Raw genomic sequence first — 15964 nt, 5'->3', positions numbered from 1 at the left:
GCTTCTCATGCCTGACATAATTCTCGTGACTCTTTTCTGCACCCTATCTAACACCTTCACATTATTCCTAAAGTGTTTCACCCAGAACTGGTTACAAGACTCCAACTGAGGCTTGTACAAATTTAACATAACTTCCTTGATTTTGTACTCTACAGGGGGGGATTTTCCACTCCTGGTTTTGGGGATTGGGAATGTCAGAGGGGGAGGAGAAGACCACGGGAGTCCCAAAACGGCTTTTATGCCAGTGGGACCTCCCCAATCGATTATTCTTCCCCCCACCCCCAGCCAATTATGTGACAGGAATCCCGAATTTAAAAGTTGGGACCTGCAATTGCATATATTTAAATATTGTCAGGCCTTTGCACCAGATAAATTGTTCATTTAATTTGGCATGAGGGCATGCTAACATGAATCACGACATATCCCCCATGATGTGCACCTGCCAAATAGTACCTTCCAGAGATGCATTGGTGCGTACAACCCTGGGGAGGGGGGAGAAGAGGGTCATGCCTGGGCAGCACCCTGATACATTCCCTCAGGTACTTCTGTTTGGGCAGAGCCAGGGGGCAGTGCTTCAGGGGGGGTTAGTTCTGTGGGTGAGGTGCCGGGGGTGTCAGTTGGCAAGGTGCAGGGTGTTTTGTGAGGAGGACGGGGACCGGGGGGTGGGGAGAGAGAGAGTTCCATGATAGGGTTCCCTGATCTTTTAAGTTGCTAGCAGGGAAGACTCGAAATAGTGTGATGTTCTGGGAGCTGCCTCTTCCCATTTTGTTTATGAGTTTCGAAATATGGGGGGGGGGGGATTTCTCTGACAGGCTACACTCCACATTTCCCATCAGAGATGACACTCAGACAAAGAAATCAGAAAATGTAGCCCTCAGTCTCTTTTAATAAAGCCTAGAATGTTGGACGTTTTATTCATCATTCTCTCAACCTGAACTGCCAGCTTCAATAATTTACACACATCGTTTCCTCTGCTCTTGCACCCCCTTTAAAATTGTCCTTTATTTCAAATTTTCCCTTCACGTTCTCCAACCCAAATTAATCACTTTACACTTGCATCAAATTTTCTCTCTCTTGTTTGTCCATTCGACCAACCCGTTTATGTCCTTTTGAAGTTCTAAACCATCTACCTCACCAGATCACAACATTTCAAAGTTTTGTATCATCCGTAAATTTTGAAATTGTGCCCTGTAAACCAAGGTCTAGGTCATTAATATGTCAGGAAGAGCAGATGTACTAACACCGAGCACCAATTATTATGCATGTCACTTCATTGTTTTCAAGGAGTATACGTCATACTTACTGAAACAAAGAAATCTCACACAGCTCTTTGAAAGAGAAATATAACTGCTTTGCAGCCGAACACGATATGATTAGGTATCGTAAAGGATTTAATGTCATCACACTTGTTCCATTATCAGATGATTTTTACTATAATTAAATCACTGATGTTAAAATAGAATTATTATTATTACTAAAAAAAACAGCCTGTATTAGATTAGGTGGCAAGCAGGTGGACACTGTGAATCTGACAGCAGGCAAAAAGTCAGAAACCCACCTGTGTAAAATCATGTTGCAATTATCCCAATGGTGGGTTAATGACAGGTCGCTCTTCCCAGTGGCAGGTAGCACAAACACAATTTGCATTAATTTACATCTCATGAATGCTTATTAAAACAGTTGCCCACTAGCATCCCGTCAGGCCTTTCAATCTTGCTTTACGCCAGTGGGAATTTACGTCATCGTCAAACCTGATTGCTAATGAGTTCCATGCACAAGGCAGTCCTCAACTCGCCAGACTTCCGGGTGAATACACCAACTTTTTACCATAGTACTGCACTCCTCCTGATGCACAGTTTACCATTCTGCCAGGTAGACCAGTTCCTGCCCTCCATCCCCATGCCAATCTCGTCTTCATGGACAGCACCATGCTGCTGGACCAATGGACTCTCCTCTGTCACAAAGTTGGATCAGTACTTGATTGGGGTTGAGGAGTGCTGAGGTCTCCCTGCTCCTGATGCCACATATCAGTCTTTATCTGGGCAAAATTGTGCTATGGGTCTAAGTTCAAACTGCTAAGACTGTGCTAAGTTCAAACTGCGGCATGAGTACGAGGGAAGGCAAAGTGATGAGGGAGATGTGGCCTAATGAAGACAAGAGGGGCAATGTGGAAGGAGAGCTGTGCAAAGGTGGAGGGGAGGAGGGCAAGACTCATGATTGCATGCACATGGGAATGGAGGTGGATAAATAAGATGAATAACGAAAGGCAAAGGGAAGACCGAGGGGAGGGAAGCTGGACAGCGACAATGCTGCACGAATAGCTCACAAACAAGTGGGTCAAAGGGATACCATATTGTTTATTGGAAGGCGATGGATGAAAACTCCAAATGCGGTAGATGGAGATCCAAGTGGGACATGGGTGCCTCATAGGTGATGGGCTCAGGGAGCGGATTGTTGAATCAAGGAACAGACTTTTTCTTGAGACTGCTAGTTTTTGTCCTCTGAGCTGTTGGCATTCAGCACAGTCTGGTGAAGACATGTGGTCTGGAAAAAGTGAATACAGCGTTGGGACCTTCAAACCCGTAAGCTGTGGAAGGGCTGGAGAATCAGATGCTGGCCTACCAGAAGAGTCGGAGGCGAACTTGTTTGTGCATAATTAATGAGCTTCCAAGCACAGAATGAGACACGGGATCCCGCTTTTCTGGTTAGCGGTACAGGCGCGGCCAGAGCTGCCTGCCACCGCACTTAGTCTCAAAATGGGAGAATTCTGCCCATGTTAACCAAATGGTGCAATGAACAATATAATTTAATTACCTGCATATAAGTAATTGGCATAAGAAGGGTGCTTTTTCCTGAAAACCTCTTTTATTTTTTCTATTTGTGCAGCAGTTGGTTTTACTGCAAATGGTGTGTACATAACCGAAAATGTATCAGCTTGAGTGATGCCCTCTTCCAACATTGCCTAGTTTCATAAAAAAACATGAATATATAAAGTACTAAACTTTCACAAAACAAATTCATCATATAAAACAGGAATTACATTTCCATAACACTTCCCCATGCAGAGGCATTTCAGAACACTGTACAGCAGTGCTTTCCAAACTTTTCTGTCCGACCCAATTTTACCAACCAGCCATCCTTTAGGACCCACGCCAGCCAGGCAACCTTTGCAACCCACGTTGGCTGACCTTCCCGACACACACCGGCCGACCTTCGTGACCCACGATGCCCAAACTTTGCAACTGACTTTTGTTGCTTACATATAATGCAACATGTGAGCCTGCTTGGTCCTCACGATCTCACTTACTTTGTCATTCAACGTTACATCTCTGCTAAGGGCTTCAGCTGATAATTTAAGTATGCACTGCATCCTTTGAAAAAAATCCAGAGGTTTGTCCTCGAACTCGCCATGCTTCGTCTTAAAATGCTTTTGAAGATTTAATCTTTCCTTTACCAGTACTTCCTTGCACATAACGCACGTGGGCCTTGCATCCCCATTTGCACTGGCAGTAGACTGAGTTGTGAGATCATGGACTGTTTGTCTCTCTGGCCTTTTCTTCCTTATTACAAACTGACCCACCTTCAGTTCTTCTCACACTCCTGTTGCTTGCTTGCTGGCAGCTACAAAATGAAGGAATCTCTCCTCCATGATTTTGCGACCAAAACATGGATCATGTGCTGATGTTAGAAAGAGACAGTACTGGGACAGCGCGCTGATGTCAGGACGAGACAGTACTGGGATAGCGCCCCCGCGTCAGGAGGTGGCAGTCTGTCATGCTGGACACCGGGCCTGTGCACTGCCGGATCTGCCTGAGGGGCATGTGAACGGCATGCTCTTTTTTTTAAACAGCACATGACATCCCATGAGTTTTATTTGTGAAGACTGATAACTTATAATAATAATAATCTTTATTAGTGTCACAAGTAGGCTTACATTAACACTGCAATGAAGTTACTGTGAAAATCCCCTAGTCGCCACACTCTGGGGCATGTTCTGGTGCACTGAGGGAGAATTCAGAATGTCCAATTCACCTAACAAGCACATCTTTCAGGACTGGGAGGAAACTGGAGCACCCAGAGGAAACCCATGCAGACACGGAGAACGTGCAGACTCCGCACAGGTGGTGACCCAAGCTGGGAGTCGAATACACTATTATAGTGACACGACTGCAGAGGTTTCAACAGATTTCACATGCTGGTGCTCAGATTCTGTTTGCACTGCCCTAGAGGAGAACCAGACATAATTTATTTTCTGGGATTGCTGCTGGTGCCTTCTTCTTGGTTCTCAGTTTAAAGAACAAACAAATTACTGCAATCCCATGTAGCTATCACATACTTCCTCCTCCCTGTGATGGTGTAGGCATTGAAGTAATTGTGGAAGCCAGTGAACTGGTGCTGACTGCCAGCAACGTGACTCGCCATTCTCACCCCTCACACAAAATTCACTCGGCCACTCTCGGAGTCCTTCACAGGGCCCGAGCTCCAACAGTCCATTACTGAAAGTACCAGCCCCGCCTCCTCCTATTGGTCAGCGGAACAACTAGATGTTGGGAGTGACGCTAGGAGAGCAAATCACCCATTGGATAATCTGGGTGCCAATCGGATGGAGCAAGACAAAATGCTATGGCTACTGGCAGATGCGGGTGGCATTCTCAACCTAAAAAACGGTCGTGGCTGTTGGGCGCCTCTCCCGCAATTAGGAGCGCCATGACGGTTCGCTCTGCGATCCTCCTGACCCCTGCCGCAACCCACCCGTGGGTCATGCCACTGGGTTTGAAAAACCCTGCTGTACTGAACAGTTGAGAAAGATTGGATATTGAATAGGTAAATTCAAGTGGAAGGAAACAGGATAATAGGGAGAAAAAACACACGGCGTGGGTGTTATATGGGTTTACGTGGGTAGAAGCAAAATTCTGAAAAAAAAAGCTTTAGACAGTGGGAGTATAGTGGCTGAAGGAGCACTGCTGATGTTAGATCACAGGAAGCACAGCAATTAATAGGCCAGTAACAGAAAAAAACAGCAGATTCATATAACAGAAAGAAATCAATGATGTCTTTTAAAAGCACTTGTCTTTGCAGGGGCAGGCCAGTCGATTTCGGCGGGAGAACAGCTGGTGAGTCAGTTTCAGCGGGAGGAGTGCGGAAGTGGCTGCTGGGAGGTAAGTCTGTCCTTTAAAAGCACTTGTCTTTGCAGGGGCAGGCCAGTCGATTTCGGCGGGAGAACAGCTGGTGAGTCAGTTTCAGCGGGAGGAGTGCGGAAGTGGCTGCTGGGAGGTAAGTCTGTCCTTTAAAAGCACTTGTCTTTGCAGGGGCAGGCCAGTCGATTTTGGCGGGAGAACAGCTGGTGAGTCAGTTTCAGCGGGAGCAGTGCGGAAGTGGCTGCTGGGAGGTAAGTCTGTCCTTTAAAAGCACTTGTCTTTGCAGGGGCAGGCCAGTCGATTTCGGCGGGAGAACAGCTGGTGAGTCAGTTTCAGCGGGAGCAGTGCGGAAGTGGCTGCTGGGAGGTAAGTCGGTCCTTTAAAAGCACTTGTCTTTGCAGGGGCAGGCCAGTCGATTTCGGCGGGTGAACAGCTGGTGAGTAAGTTTCAGCGGGAGCAGTGCGGAAGTGGCTGCTGGGAGGTAAGTCTGTCCTTTAAAAGCACTTGTCTTTGCAGGGGCAGGCCAGTCGATTTCGGCAGGAGAACAGCTGGTGAGTCAGTTTCAGCGGGAGCAGTGCGGAAGTGGCTGCTGGGAGGTAAGTCTGTCCTTTAAAAGCACTTGTCTTTGCAGGGGCAGGCCAGTCGATTTCGGCGGGAGTGGAGCTGGCTGGTCAGTCAATTTCAGCAGGAGCTGAGAATTTTTAATTTTTTTTAAATTAGTGTATTAGGCGGGAACAGGAAGTCGACCCGCGGACGTCTGGGAAGACCCTAACCAATAAATTCTGGTGGAGAGGAAACCCGAGACACTACACGTGTAGTGTCTCCCACCCGCCCTCCTCCTCTAACCTAATAATAAAACCCATTGGTCTGAGGTAAGTACCATATTTTATTATATTATTAGTATTTTTTATAAAAAAATTAATTTAGTTGTTAGCCAGATCTTGGTAGAAAGTTAGAGGAATGGCAGGGAAGGGAGTGCAATGTTCCTCCTGCAGGATGTTTGAGGTGAGGGATGCAGTTAGTGTCCCTGCTGATTTTACCTGCAGGAAGTGCTGCCATCTCCAGCTCCTCCAAGACCGAGTTAGGGAACTGGAGCTGGAGTTGGAAGAACTTCGGATCATTCGGGAGGCAGAAGGGGTCATAGATAGCAGCTTCAGGGAATTAGTTACACCAAAGATTGGAGATAGGTAGGTAACTGTAAGAGGGACTGGGAAAAAGCAGTCAGTGCAGGGATCCCCTGCGGTCGTTCCCCTGAGAAACAAGTATACCGCTTTGGATACTTGTGGGGGGGACGACTTACCAGGGGTAAGCCATGGGGTACGGGCCTCTGGCACGGAGTCTGTCCCTGTTGCTCAGAAGGGAAGGGGGGAGAAGAGCAGAGCATTAGTAATTGGGGACTCTATAGTCAGGGGCACAGATAGGAGATTTTGTGGGAGCGTGAGAGACTCACATTTGGTATGTTGCCTCCCAGGTGCAAGGGTACGTGATGTCTCGGATCGTGTTTTCCGGGTCCTTAGGGGGGAGGGGGAGCAGCCCCAAGTCGTGGTCCACATTGGCACTAACGACATAGGTAGGAAAGGGGACAAGGATGTCAGGCAGGCTTTCAGGGAGCTAGGATGGAAGCTCAGAACTAGAACAAACAGAGTTGTTATCTCTGGGTTGTTGCCCGTGGCACGTGATAGTGAGATGAGGAATAGGGAGAGAGAGCATTTAAACACGTGGCTACAGGGATGGTGCAGTCGAGAGGGATTCAGATTTCTGGATAACTGGGGCTCTTTCTGGGGAAGGTGGGACCTCTACAGACAGGATGGTCTACATCTGAACCTGAGGGGCACAAATATCCTGGGGGGGAGATTTGTTAGTGCTCTTTAAGGGGGTCTAAACTAATGCAGCAGGGGCATGGGAACCTGGATTGTAGTTTTAGGGTAAGGGAGAATGAGAGTATAGAGGTCAGGAGCACAGATTTGACGTCGCAGGAGGGGGCCAGTGTTCAGGTAGGTGGTTTGAAGTGTGTCTACTTCAATGCCAGGAGTATACGAAACAAGGTAGGGGAACTGGCAGCATGGGTTGGTACCTGGGACTTCGATGTTGTGGCCATTTCGGAGACATGGATAGAGCAGGGACAGTAATGGATGTTGCAGGTTCCGGGGTTTAGGTGTTTTAGTAAGCTCAGAGAAGGAGGCAAAAGAGGGGGAGGTGTGGCGCTGCTAGTCAAGAGCAGTATTACGGTGGCGGAGAGGATGCTAGATGGGGACTCTTCTTCCGAGGTAGTATGGGCTGAAGTTAGAAACAGGAAAGGAGAGGTCACCCTGTTGGGAGTTTTTTATAGGCCTCTTAATAGTTCTAGGGATGTAGAGGAAAGGATGGCGAAGATGATTCTGGATAAGAGCGAAAGTAACAGGGTAGTTATTATGGGAGACTTTAACTTTCCAAATATTGACTGGAAAATATATAGTTCAAATACAATAGATGGGTCGTTTTTTGTACAGTGTGTGCAGGAGGGTTTCCTGAAACAATATGTTGACAGGCCAACAAGAGGCGAGGCCACGTTGGATTTGGTTTTGGGTAATGAACCAGGCCAGGTGTTGGATTTGGAGGTAGGAGAGCACTTTGGGGACAGTGACCACAATTCGGTGACGTTTACGTTAATGATGGAAAGGGATAAGTATACACCGCAGGGCAAGAGTTATAGCTGGGGGAAGGGCAATTATGATGCCGTTAGACGAGACTTGGGGGGGATAAGGTGGAGAAGTAGGCTGCAAGTGTTGGGCACACTGGATAAGTGGGGCTTGTTCAAGGATCAGCTACTGCGTGTTCTTGATAAGTATGTACCGGTCAGGCAGGGAGGAAGGCGTCGAGCGAGGGAACCGTGGTTTACCAAGGAAGTGGAATCTCTTGTTAAGAGGAAGAAGGAGGCCTATGTGAAGATGAGGTGTGAAGTTTCAGTTGGGGCGATGGATAGTTACAAGGTAGCGAGGAAGGATCTAAAGAGAGAGCTAAGACGAGCAAGGAGGGGACATGAGAAGTATTTAGCAGGAAGGATCAAGGAAAACCCAAAAGCTTTCTATAGGTATGTCAGGAATAAGCGAATGACTAGGGAAAGAGTAGGACCAGTCAAGGACAGGGATGGGAAATTGTGTGTGGAGTCTGAAGAGATAGGCGAGATACTAAATGAATATTTTTCGTCAGTATTCACTCAGGAAAAAGATAATGTTGTGGAGGAGAATGCTGAACCCCAGGCTAATAGAATAGATGGCATTGAGGTACGTAGGGAAGAGGTGTTGGCAATTCTGGACAGGCTGAAAATAGATAAGTCCCCGGGACCTGATGGGATTTATCCTAGGATTCTCTGGGAGGCCAGGGAAGAGATTGCTGGACCTTTGGCTTTGATTTTTATGTCATCATTGGCTACAGGAATAGTGCCAGAGGACTGGAGGACAGCAAATGTGGTCCCTTTGTTCAAAAAGGGGAGCAGAGACAACCCCGGCAACTATAGACCGGTGAGCCTCACGTCTGTAGTGGGTAAAGTCTTGGAGGGGATTATAAGAGACAAGATTTATAATCATCTAGATAGGAATAATATGATCAGGGATAGTCAGCATGGCTTTGTGAAGGGTAGGTCATGCCTCACAAACCTTATTGAGTTCTTTGAGAAGGTGACTGAACAGGTAGATGAGGGTAGAGCAGTTGATGTGGTGTATATGGATTTCAGCAAAGCGTTTGATAAGGTTCCCCACGGTAGGCTATTGCAGAAAATACGGAGGCTGGGGATTGAGGGTGATTTAGAGATGTGGATCAGAAATTGGCTAGCTGAAAGAAGACAGAGGGTGGTGGTTGATGGGAAATGTTCAGAATGGAGTACAGTCACAAGTGGAGTACCACAAGGATCTGTTCTGGGGCCGTTGCTGTTTGTCATTTTTATCAATGACCTAGAGGAAGGCGCAGAAGGGTGGGTGAGTAAATTTGCAGACGATACTAAAGTCGGTGGTGTTGTCGATAGTGTGGAAGGATGTAGCAGGTTACAGAGGGATATAGATAAGCTGCAGAGCTGGGCTGAGAGGTGGCAAATGGAGTTTAATGTAGAGAAGTGTGAGGTGATTCACTTTAGAAGGAATAACAGGAATGCGGAATATTTGGCTAATGGTAAAGTTCTTGAAAGTGTGGATGAGCAGAGGGATCTAGGTGTCCATGTACATAGATCCCTGAAAGTTGCCACCCAGGTTGATAGGGTTGTGAAGAAGGCCTATGGAGTGTTGGCCTTTATTGGTAGAGGGATTGAGTTCCGGAGTCGGGAGGTCATGTTGCAGCTGTACAGAACTCTGGTACGGCCGCATTTGGAGTATTGCGTACAGTTCTGGTCACCGCATTATAGGAAGGACGTGGAGGCTTTGGAGCGGGTGCAGAGGAGATTTACCAGGATGTTGCCTGGTATGGAGGGAAAATCTTATGAGGAAAGGCTGATGGACTTGAGGTTGTTTTCGTTGGAGAGAAGAAGGTTAAGAGGAGACTTAATAGAGGCATACAAAATGATCAGGGGGTTGGATAGGGTGGACAGTGAGAGCCTTCTCCCGCGGATGGAAATGGCTGGCACGAGGGGACATAACTTTAAACTGAGGGGTAATAGATATAGGACAGAGGTCAGAGGTAGGTTCTTTACGCAAAGAGTAGTGAGGCCGTGGAATGCCCTACCTGCTACAGTAGTGAACTCGCCAACATTGAGGCATTTAAAAGTTTATTGGATAAACATGGATGATAATGGCATAGTGTAGGTTAGATGGCTTTTGTTTTGGTGCAACATCGTGGGCCGAAGGGCCTGTACTGCGCTGTATTGTTCTATGTTCTATATGTAGGGCACGAATCAAATCAAATTATTTGAGAAGATTGCCTATTTAGCTTATTGAGAATGGGATGATGAGGCCTTGGGAGAGAATTTAAATCATGATATTTTGAATCAATTGCAGTTAGTGAAGGGTTTACGCAAGGGGAGGTTGAAGGAGGACAATGTACAACTGTCAGAAGGGAGGCAGCGATTTGGGGAGGGGGAAAGTGGAGTAGGAGGGATTAGGTTGTTTTTATTTTCAGGGAGGAATTGGAGTGGGACCCTGGGTGGGAGCCACCTCACCAGCAGGAAGGGGAAGAAGTCGATAATGAACGGGAGTGGAGTGGAGGGAGATGCTGCGACCCATTGGGTCAGGCACAATAGGTCTAGTTGTTTGTTTGGTTAGTGGGGGGACGGAGTGAGATGGCAGGAGGTTGCGAGACTGGGAGGAGGGAGGGGAGAACTAACAGTGACCAGGGATTCACTTTGCTTCACCCTTTAGGTGGGGCTGGAAGCTATCTTAAGTCTGGGAGCCTGGAATTTATGTATAAAGATTCCACCAAAGTGTAGATGGCCAACCCGAGGAGGGGTGAGAGACTCCTGACAAGGTGTGGGGCCTACGGGAGCCTGTGAAGAGGGCAAGGGTTTTCACTCACTTAAAGGGTTTGGAGGCGAACGTGGTGTTTCTACAAGAAACTCACCTGCAGGTGCAGGAACAGACCAGGATGTGGAAGGCCTAGGTGAGCCAGGTTTTCCACTCAGAATTTAATAATAGGGCTTGGGGCAGGGTGCCTATTCTGGTCAGCAAAGGGTCCGTTTTCAGGCAGGGATAGTTCTAGCCGATCAGGTTCCCGGTAGAATTCTATAAGAAGTTTGTGGATCAGCTGATGTGAGGGATGTTCAATGATTCACTGGCATCGGGAACCACTGCAGCAGATGTCTCTCTCCCTCCTCCTGTAGAAGGATAAGGATTCATGGAATGTAGGTCATAGTGCCCGATTTTGCTGCTCAACATAGATGTAAAGCTCTTGGCTCAGGTCTTAGCGTCGAGGTTGGAGCCCTATCTCACGGCGGTAGTGAGGGAGGATCAGATGGATTTAGTGATGGGCAGGAAATTGTTATCCAATGTGAGGCAGCTCCTTAATGTAGTTCTCACCCCGGTGGGACCAGAACTGAAGATAACAGTCTCACTGGATTGATTTATTGTCACATGTACCAAAGTACAGTGAAAAGTATTTTTCTACGGCCATGGGAATGTGCACAGTACGTACATAGTAGACAAAAAGAATAATCAACAAAGTACATTGACAAATAGTGATTGGTTACAGTGCGGAACAAGGACCAAATAAAGCAAATACATGAGCAAGAACAGCATAGGGAGTGAAGAATAATGTTCTTACAGGGAACAGATCAGTCCGAGGGAGAGTCGTTGAGGAGTCTAGTAGCTGTGGGGAAGAAGCTGTTCCTATGTCTGGATGTGCAGGCCTCCAGACTTCTGTATCTTCTACCTGATGGAAGAGTCTGGAAGAGGGCAAAGCCTGGGTGTGTGAGGTCTCTGACAATGCTGTCTGACTTCCTGAGGCAGCGGGAGGTGCAGACAGAATCAATGTTAGGGTGGCAAGCTTGTGTGATGCGTTGGGCTGAGTTCACCATACTCTGCAGTTTCTTGCGATCTTGGGCCGAGCAGTTGCCATACCTAGCTGTGATGCAGCCAGATAGGATGCTCTCTCTGATGCACCTGTAGATGTTTGTGAGAGTCGATGCAGACATGCCGAATTTCTTTAGCTTCCACAGGAAGTAGAGATGCTGTTGGGCTTTCTTGACTATTGCATCAACGCTTGATAGAGTTGAATGGGGCAATTTTTTTGCAGTGCTAGAGAGGATTGGGCTGGGTCCTGGGTTTATTTCGTGGGTGCGGCTGTTGTACGAAGCCCTGCCTGCCAGCGTACATAATAACCCCACAAGTTTGTTTTGGCTGCAAAGGAGGACAAGGCAGGGGTGTCCTATGCCTCCTCTCCTGTTATCGTTGACAATAGTGCCATTGGATATTGCACCGAGGGCCTCGGACAAATTGAGAGAAATTGTGAGAGGTGGCGTAGAGCATGGGGTGTTCCTCGATGCAGATGATCTTCTTTTGTACGCAAGGGTTCCGGGATCAGTCATGGGGGACAATACAGATATATTGAGGAGGTTCGGCTCCTTCTCGTGGTGTAAGTTAAAATTCAGGAAAGCAAGTATTTTGTAATTGTCCCTTCACATCGGGAGCTGAGCTGAGTGGGAGAAAACCAGAGATCAGCCTGGGAAGGTAAGCGACATAAAAACTTACATCGGGGATCTGCGACCTTCACATCGGGAGCTGAGCGGGAGAAAACCTTAGAGAGCAGCTTGGGAAGGTAAGTAATATAAAACTTACCTCTGGGATCTGCGGCCTTCACATCGGGAGCCGAGTGGGAGAAAACCAGAGAGCAGCCTGGGAAGGTAAGTGATATAAAAACTTACCTCGGGGATCTGCGGCCTTCACATCGGGAGCTGTGCTGAGCGGAGAGCAGCCCGGGAAGGTAAGTGATATGAAAACTTACCTTGAGGATCTGCGGTCTTCACATCGGGAGCTGAGCTGAGTGGAAAGCAGCCCGGGAAGGTAAGTGATATCAAAACTTACCTCAAGGATCTGCGGCCTTCACATTGGGAGCTGGGCTGAGCGGAGAGCAGCCCGAGAAGGTAAGTGATACTCTGAGAGTTGCAATTGGGGGAAAAAAACCTGGAAAGTGACATCATAGGAAAACTGTGAGTTGATTGGATAATAGGGAATCTGTGCTAAATTTGAAAATCCATTTTAAGTTTGAAGTTGCTTTCAGATTGATGTAGTAAGGAGAGATATAAAAAAAAAGTGAATTAAAAAAAAAATTAAAAACTAATTAAATAAAATAAGGATGGAGGGCCAGGTGATGTGTTGTTCCTGCATGATGTGGGAGCTGGTGGACCCCATACTGGTTCCAAGTGACCACATCTGTAGTAAGTGTTGGTTGCTCGAGGAACTTAGGCTCAGAGTTGATGAGCTGGATTCTGAGCTTCGGACACTGCGACCCATCAGGAAGGAGAAGAAGTACCTGGACACTGTTTCAGGAGGCAGTCCTTTGTTTAATTGCTGCTTTAGTCCTCAAGAATCATCACAATTTGTCTCTGTACTTTGAAGTTCCCTTTTGCAGCTCATAATAATTACCATGCGACTTACCACCATTTAAGTGTATTTTTTAATATAGTCCTTCGACTAACTACTTTGAATTCAGCCAATAGTAAGGGATAGGAGAGTGTGGCTGCGAGTGAGGCAGATAGAGGGATCCAGGAAGTAGGGTTGCAGAAGCCTCAGCCCTTGACCTTGTGCAACAGGTTTGAGATTCTTGCTCCCTGTCTGGACAGGAATGGGGACTGCAGGGAGGATGAGAAAACAGACCACAGCATCGTGGTACAGGGAGCCATCCAAGTTGGGGGAGAGAAAATTGGAGATAGTATAATTAGGGGCATCCCCAAGGTTCTCGATGACCAGGATCAAGAGAGCCGAAGGTTGTGTTGCCGGGTTCAGGATATCTCATCTGGGCTACAGAGGAACTTGGAATGGGAGGGTAAAGGTCCAGTTGTCAAGTTCCACATAGATACCAACAACATAGGTAGGACAAGAATAGAGGTTCTGCTAAAGGAATATGAGCAGCTAGGGGTTAAATTAAAAAGCAGAGCCAGAAAAGGTAATAATCTCTAGATTACTACCTGAGCCATGTGCTAATTGGCACAGGGTCAATAAGATTAAAGTAATAAATGCATGGCTCAAAGGCTGCTGTGGGAGAAATGGGTTTGAACTCATGGGACATTGACACCAGTACTGGGAAGGAGGGTGTTGTTCCGATGGGACGGTCTTCAACTGAGCCAACCTGGAACTAGAGTCCTGGAGAATTGCATAACTAGGGCGGTAGATACGGCGTTGAACTAAATAGTTGGAGGGAGGGTTCAGTTGTATGGAAAATTAGAAAACCAAATTTAAAGCAGAAGGTGAGAGTGCAGGTTAATAATGAGGACTTTAAACGAGTTAAAGGGGACGAGGGCTCAGGAGAAGTCAGTAAAGTTTCCAGAACACATAGTAGAACAGAAAGTCTAGAAAGCGGCTGGAATTTAACTTCAGGCACACAAAAATCATGGGGGACTTAAATATGCATGTGGAATGAGAAAATCAGGTTGGAAGTGGATCCCAAGAAAAGGAATTTGTGGAATGTCTACGAGATGGGTTTTTGGAGCAGTTTGTAGAGCCCAGTGGGTACCAAACAATTCTGGATTTGGTGATGTGTAATGAGGCAGACGTGATTCGGGAACGTAAGGTGAAGGAACCCTTAGGGGGCAGTGACCACAATGTGTTAGAATTCACCCTGCAGTTTGAGAAGGAGAAGCTGGAATCAGATGTTTACAGTTTTACAATTGAATAAAGGTAACTACAAAGACATGAGGGAGGAGCTGGCCAGAGTTGATTGGAAGGGGAGGCTAGCAGGGAAGATAGTTGAACAGCAATGGCAGGAGTTTTGGGGGTTATTTGGGAGTCACAATATAAATTCATCCCAAGGAGCAGAAAACATGCTAAGGGGAGGACAAAGCAACCATGGGATGTCAAGGGCAGTATAAAAGCAAAGGAAAAGCATACAATATGCCGAGGATTAGAGGGAAGCCAGAGGATTTGGAAGCCTTGGAAAGCAAGCAGAGGACAAGTAAAAAAAAGCAATACCAGGGGAGAAGATTAAAAATGAGTGTAAGCTAGCTACTAATATAAAAGAATATTGCAAGACTTTTTTTTCGATATATGAGGTAAGAGAGAGGCAAGAATGGACATTGGACCACTGGAAAATGAGGCTGGAGAAGAAGTAATAGGGGATAGAAAGGCAGAGGAACTGACGAGGTAATTTGCATCAGTCTTCACACTGGAGGACACCAGTGGCATACCAGAACTTCAACAGAATCAGGGGACAGAGGTGAATGTCGTAGCCATCACTAAGGAGAAGGTGCTGGGGAAGCTGAAAGATCTGAAGGTGGATAAAACTCCCGGACAGGATGGACTACACCCTAGGGTTCTGAAGGGGATAGCTGATAAGGTTCTGGTGGCATTGATGGTGATCTTTAAGGAATTACTAGAGGTAGGGAGGGTCCCAGAGGATTGGAAAATGGCTAATGTAACACCCCTATTTAAGAAGGGAGGTAGGCAGAAGGCAAAAAATAATAGGCCAGTTATCCTGATTTCAGTTGTTTACAGTATTATTAAGGATGAAATTGCTGAGTACTTAGAAGTGCATGTAAAATAGGACTAAGTCAGCATGAATTCGTCAAGGGGAGGTCATGCCTCACAAATGTTAAGAGTTATTTAAGGAAGTAATGAGGAAGTTAGACAGAGGAGAACCAGTGGACATGATCTATTTGAGTTTCCAGCGGTGCCGTATAGGAGGCTTCTAAATAAGGTAAGAGCCCATGGACGTTGGGGCAAGGTACTAGTATGGATAGAGGATTGAATGACTGGCAGAAGGCAGAGAATGGGGATAAAGGGGTCCTTTTCAGGATGGCAGCCGGTGACTAGTGGTGTTCTGCAGGGGTCAGTGTTGGGACCACAGCTATTCACGATATACGTTAATGATCTGGAAGAAGGAACTAAGGGCCTTGTTGCTTAGTTTGTAGATTGTACAAAGATATGTAGAGGGACACGTAGTGTTGAGGAAGTGGAGAGGCTGCAGAAGGACTTGGACAGGCTAGGAGAGTAGGCAAAGAAGTGGCAGATGGAATAGAATGTGGAAAAGTGAGACGTTATGCACTTTAGTAGGAAGGATAGAAGCATAGACTGTTTTCTAAATGAGAAAAAAGCAATACGAGGGGAGAAGATTAAAAATGAATGTAAGCTAGCTAGTAATATAAAAGAAGATTGCAAGACTTTTGTTTCGATATATAAGAGGTAAGAGAGAGGCAAGAATGGACATTGGACCACTGG

General features: G+C 46.7%; 1 protein-coding gene across 1 annotated transcript in view; it reads right to left on the bottom strand.

Moving 5' to 3' along the window:
• The window catches only part of LOC140389828 (spermatogenesis-associated protein 16-like), a 370821-nt gene that overhangs the window by 210331 nt on the left and 144526 nt on the right, over positions 1 to 15964 (bottom strand). The window contains exon 7 of the mRNA XM_072474394.1: positions 2815 to 2962. Coding sequence (XP_072330495.1) covers positions 2815 to 2962 — 148 coding nt within the window. The remainder of the gene's footprint in view (positions 1 to 2814; positions 2963 to 15964) is intronic.

Source organism: Scyliorhinus torazame, chromosome 14, assembly GCF_047496885.1.
Source record: "Scyliorhinus torazame isolate Kashiwa2021f chromosome 14, sScyTor2.1, whole genome shotgun sequence".
Classification (NCBI taxonomy): domain Eukaryota; kingdom Metazoa; phylum Chordata; class Chondrichthyes; order Carcharhiniformes; family Scyliorhinidae; genus Scyliorhinus; species Scyliorhinus torazame.
This window is presented reverse-complemented; position numbering and strand designations above follow the sequence as displayed.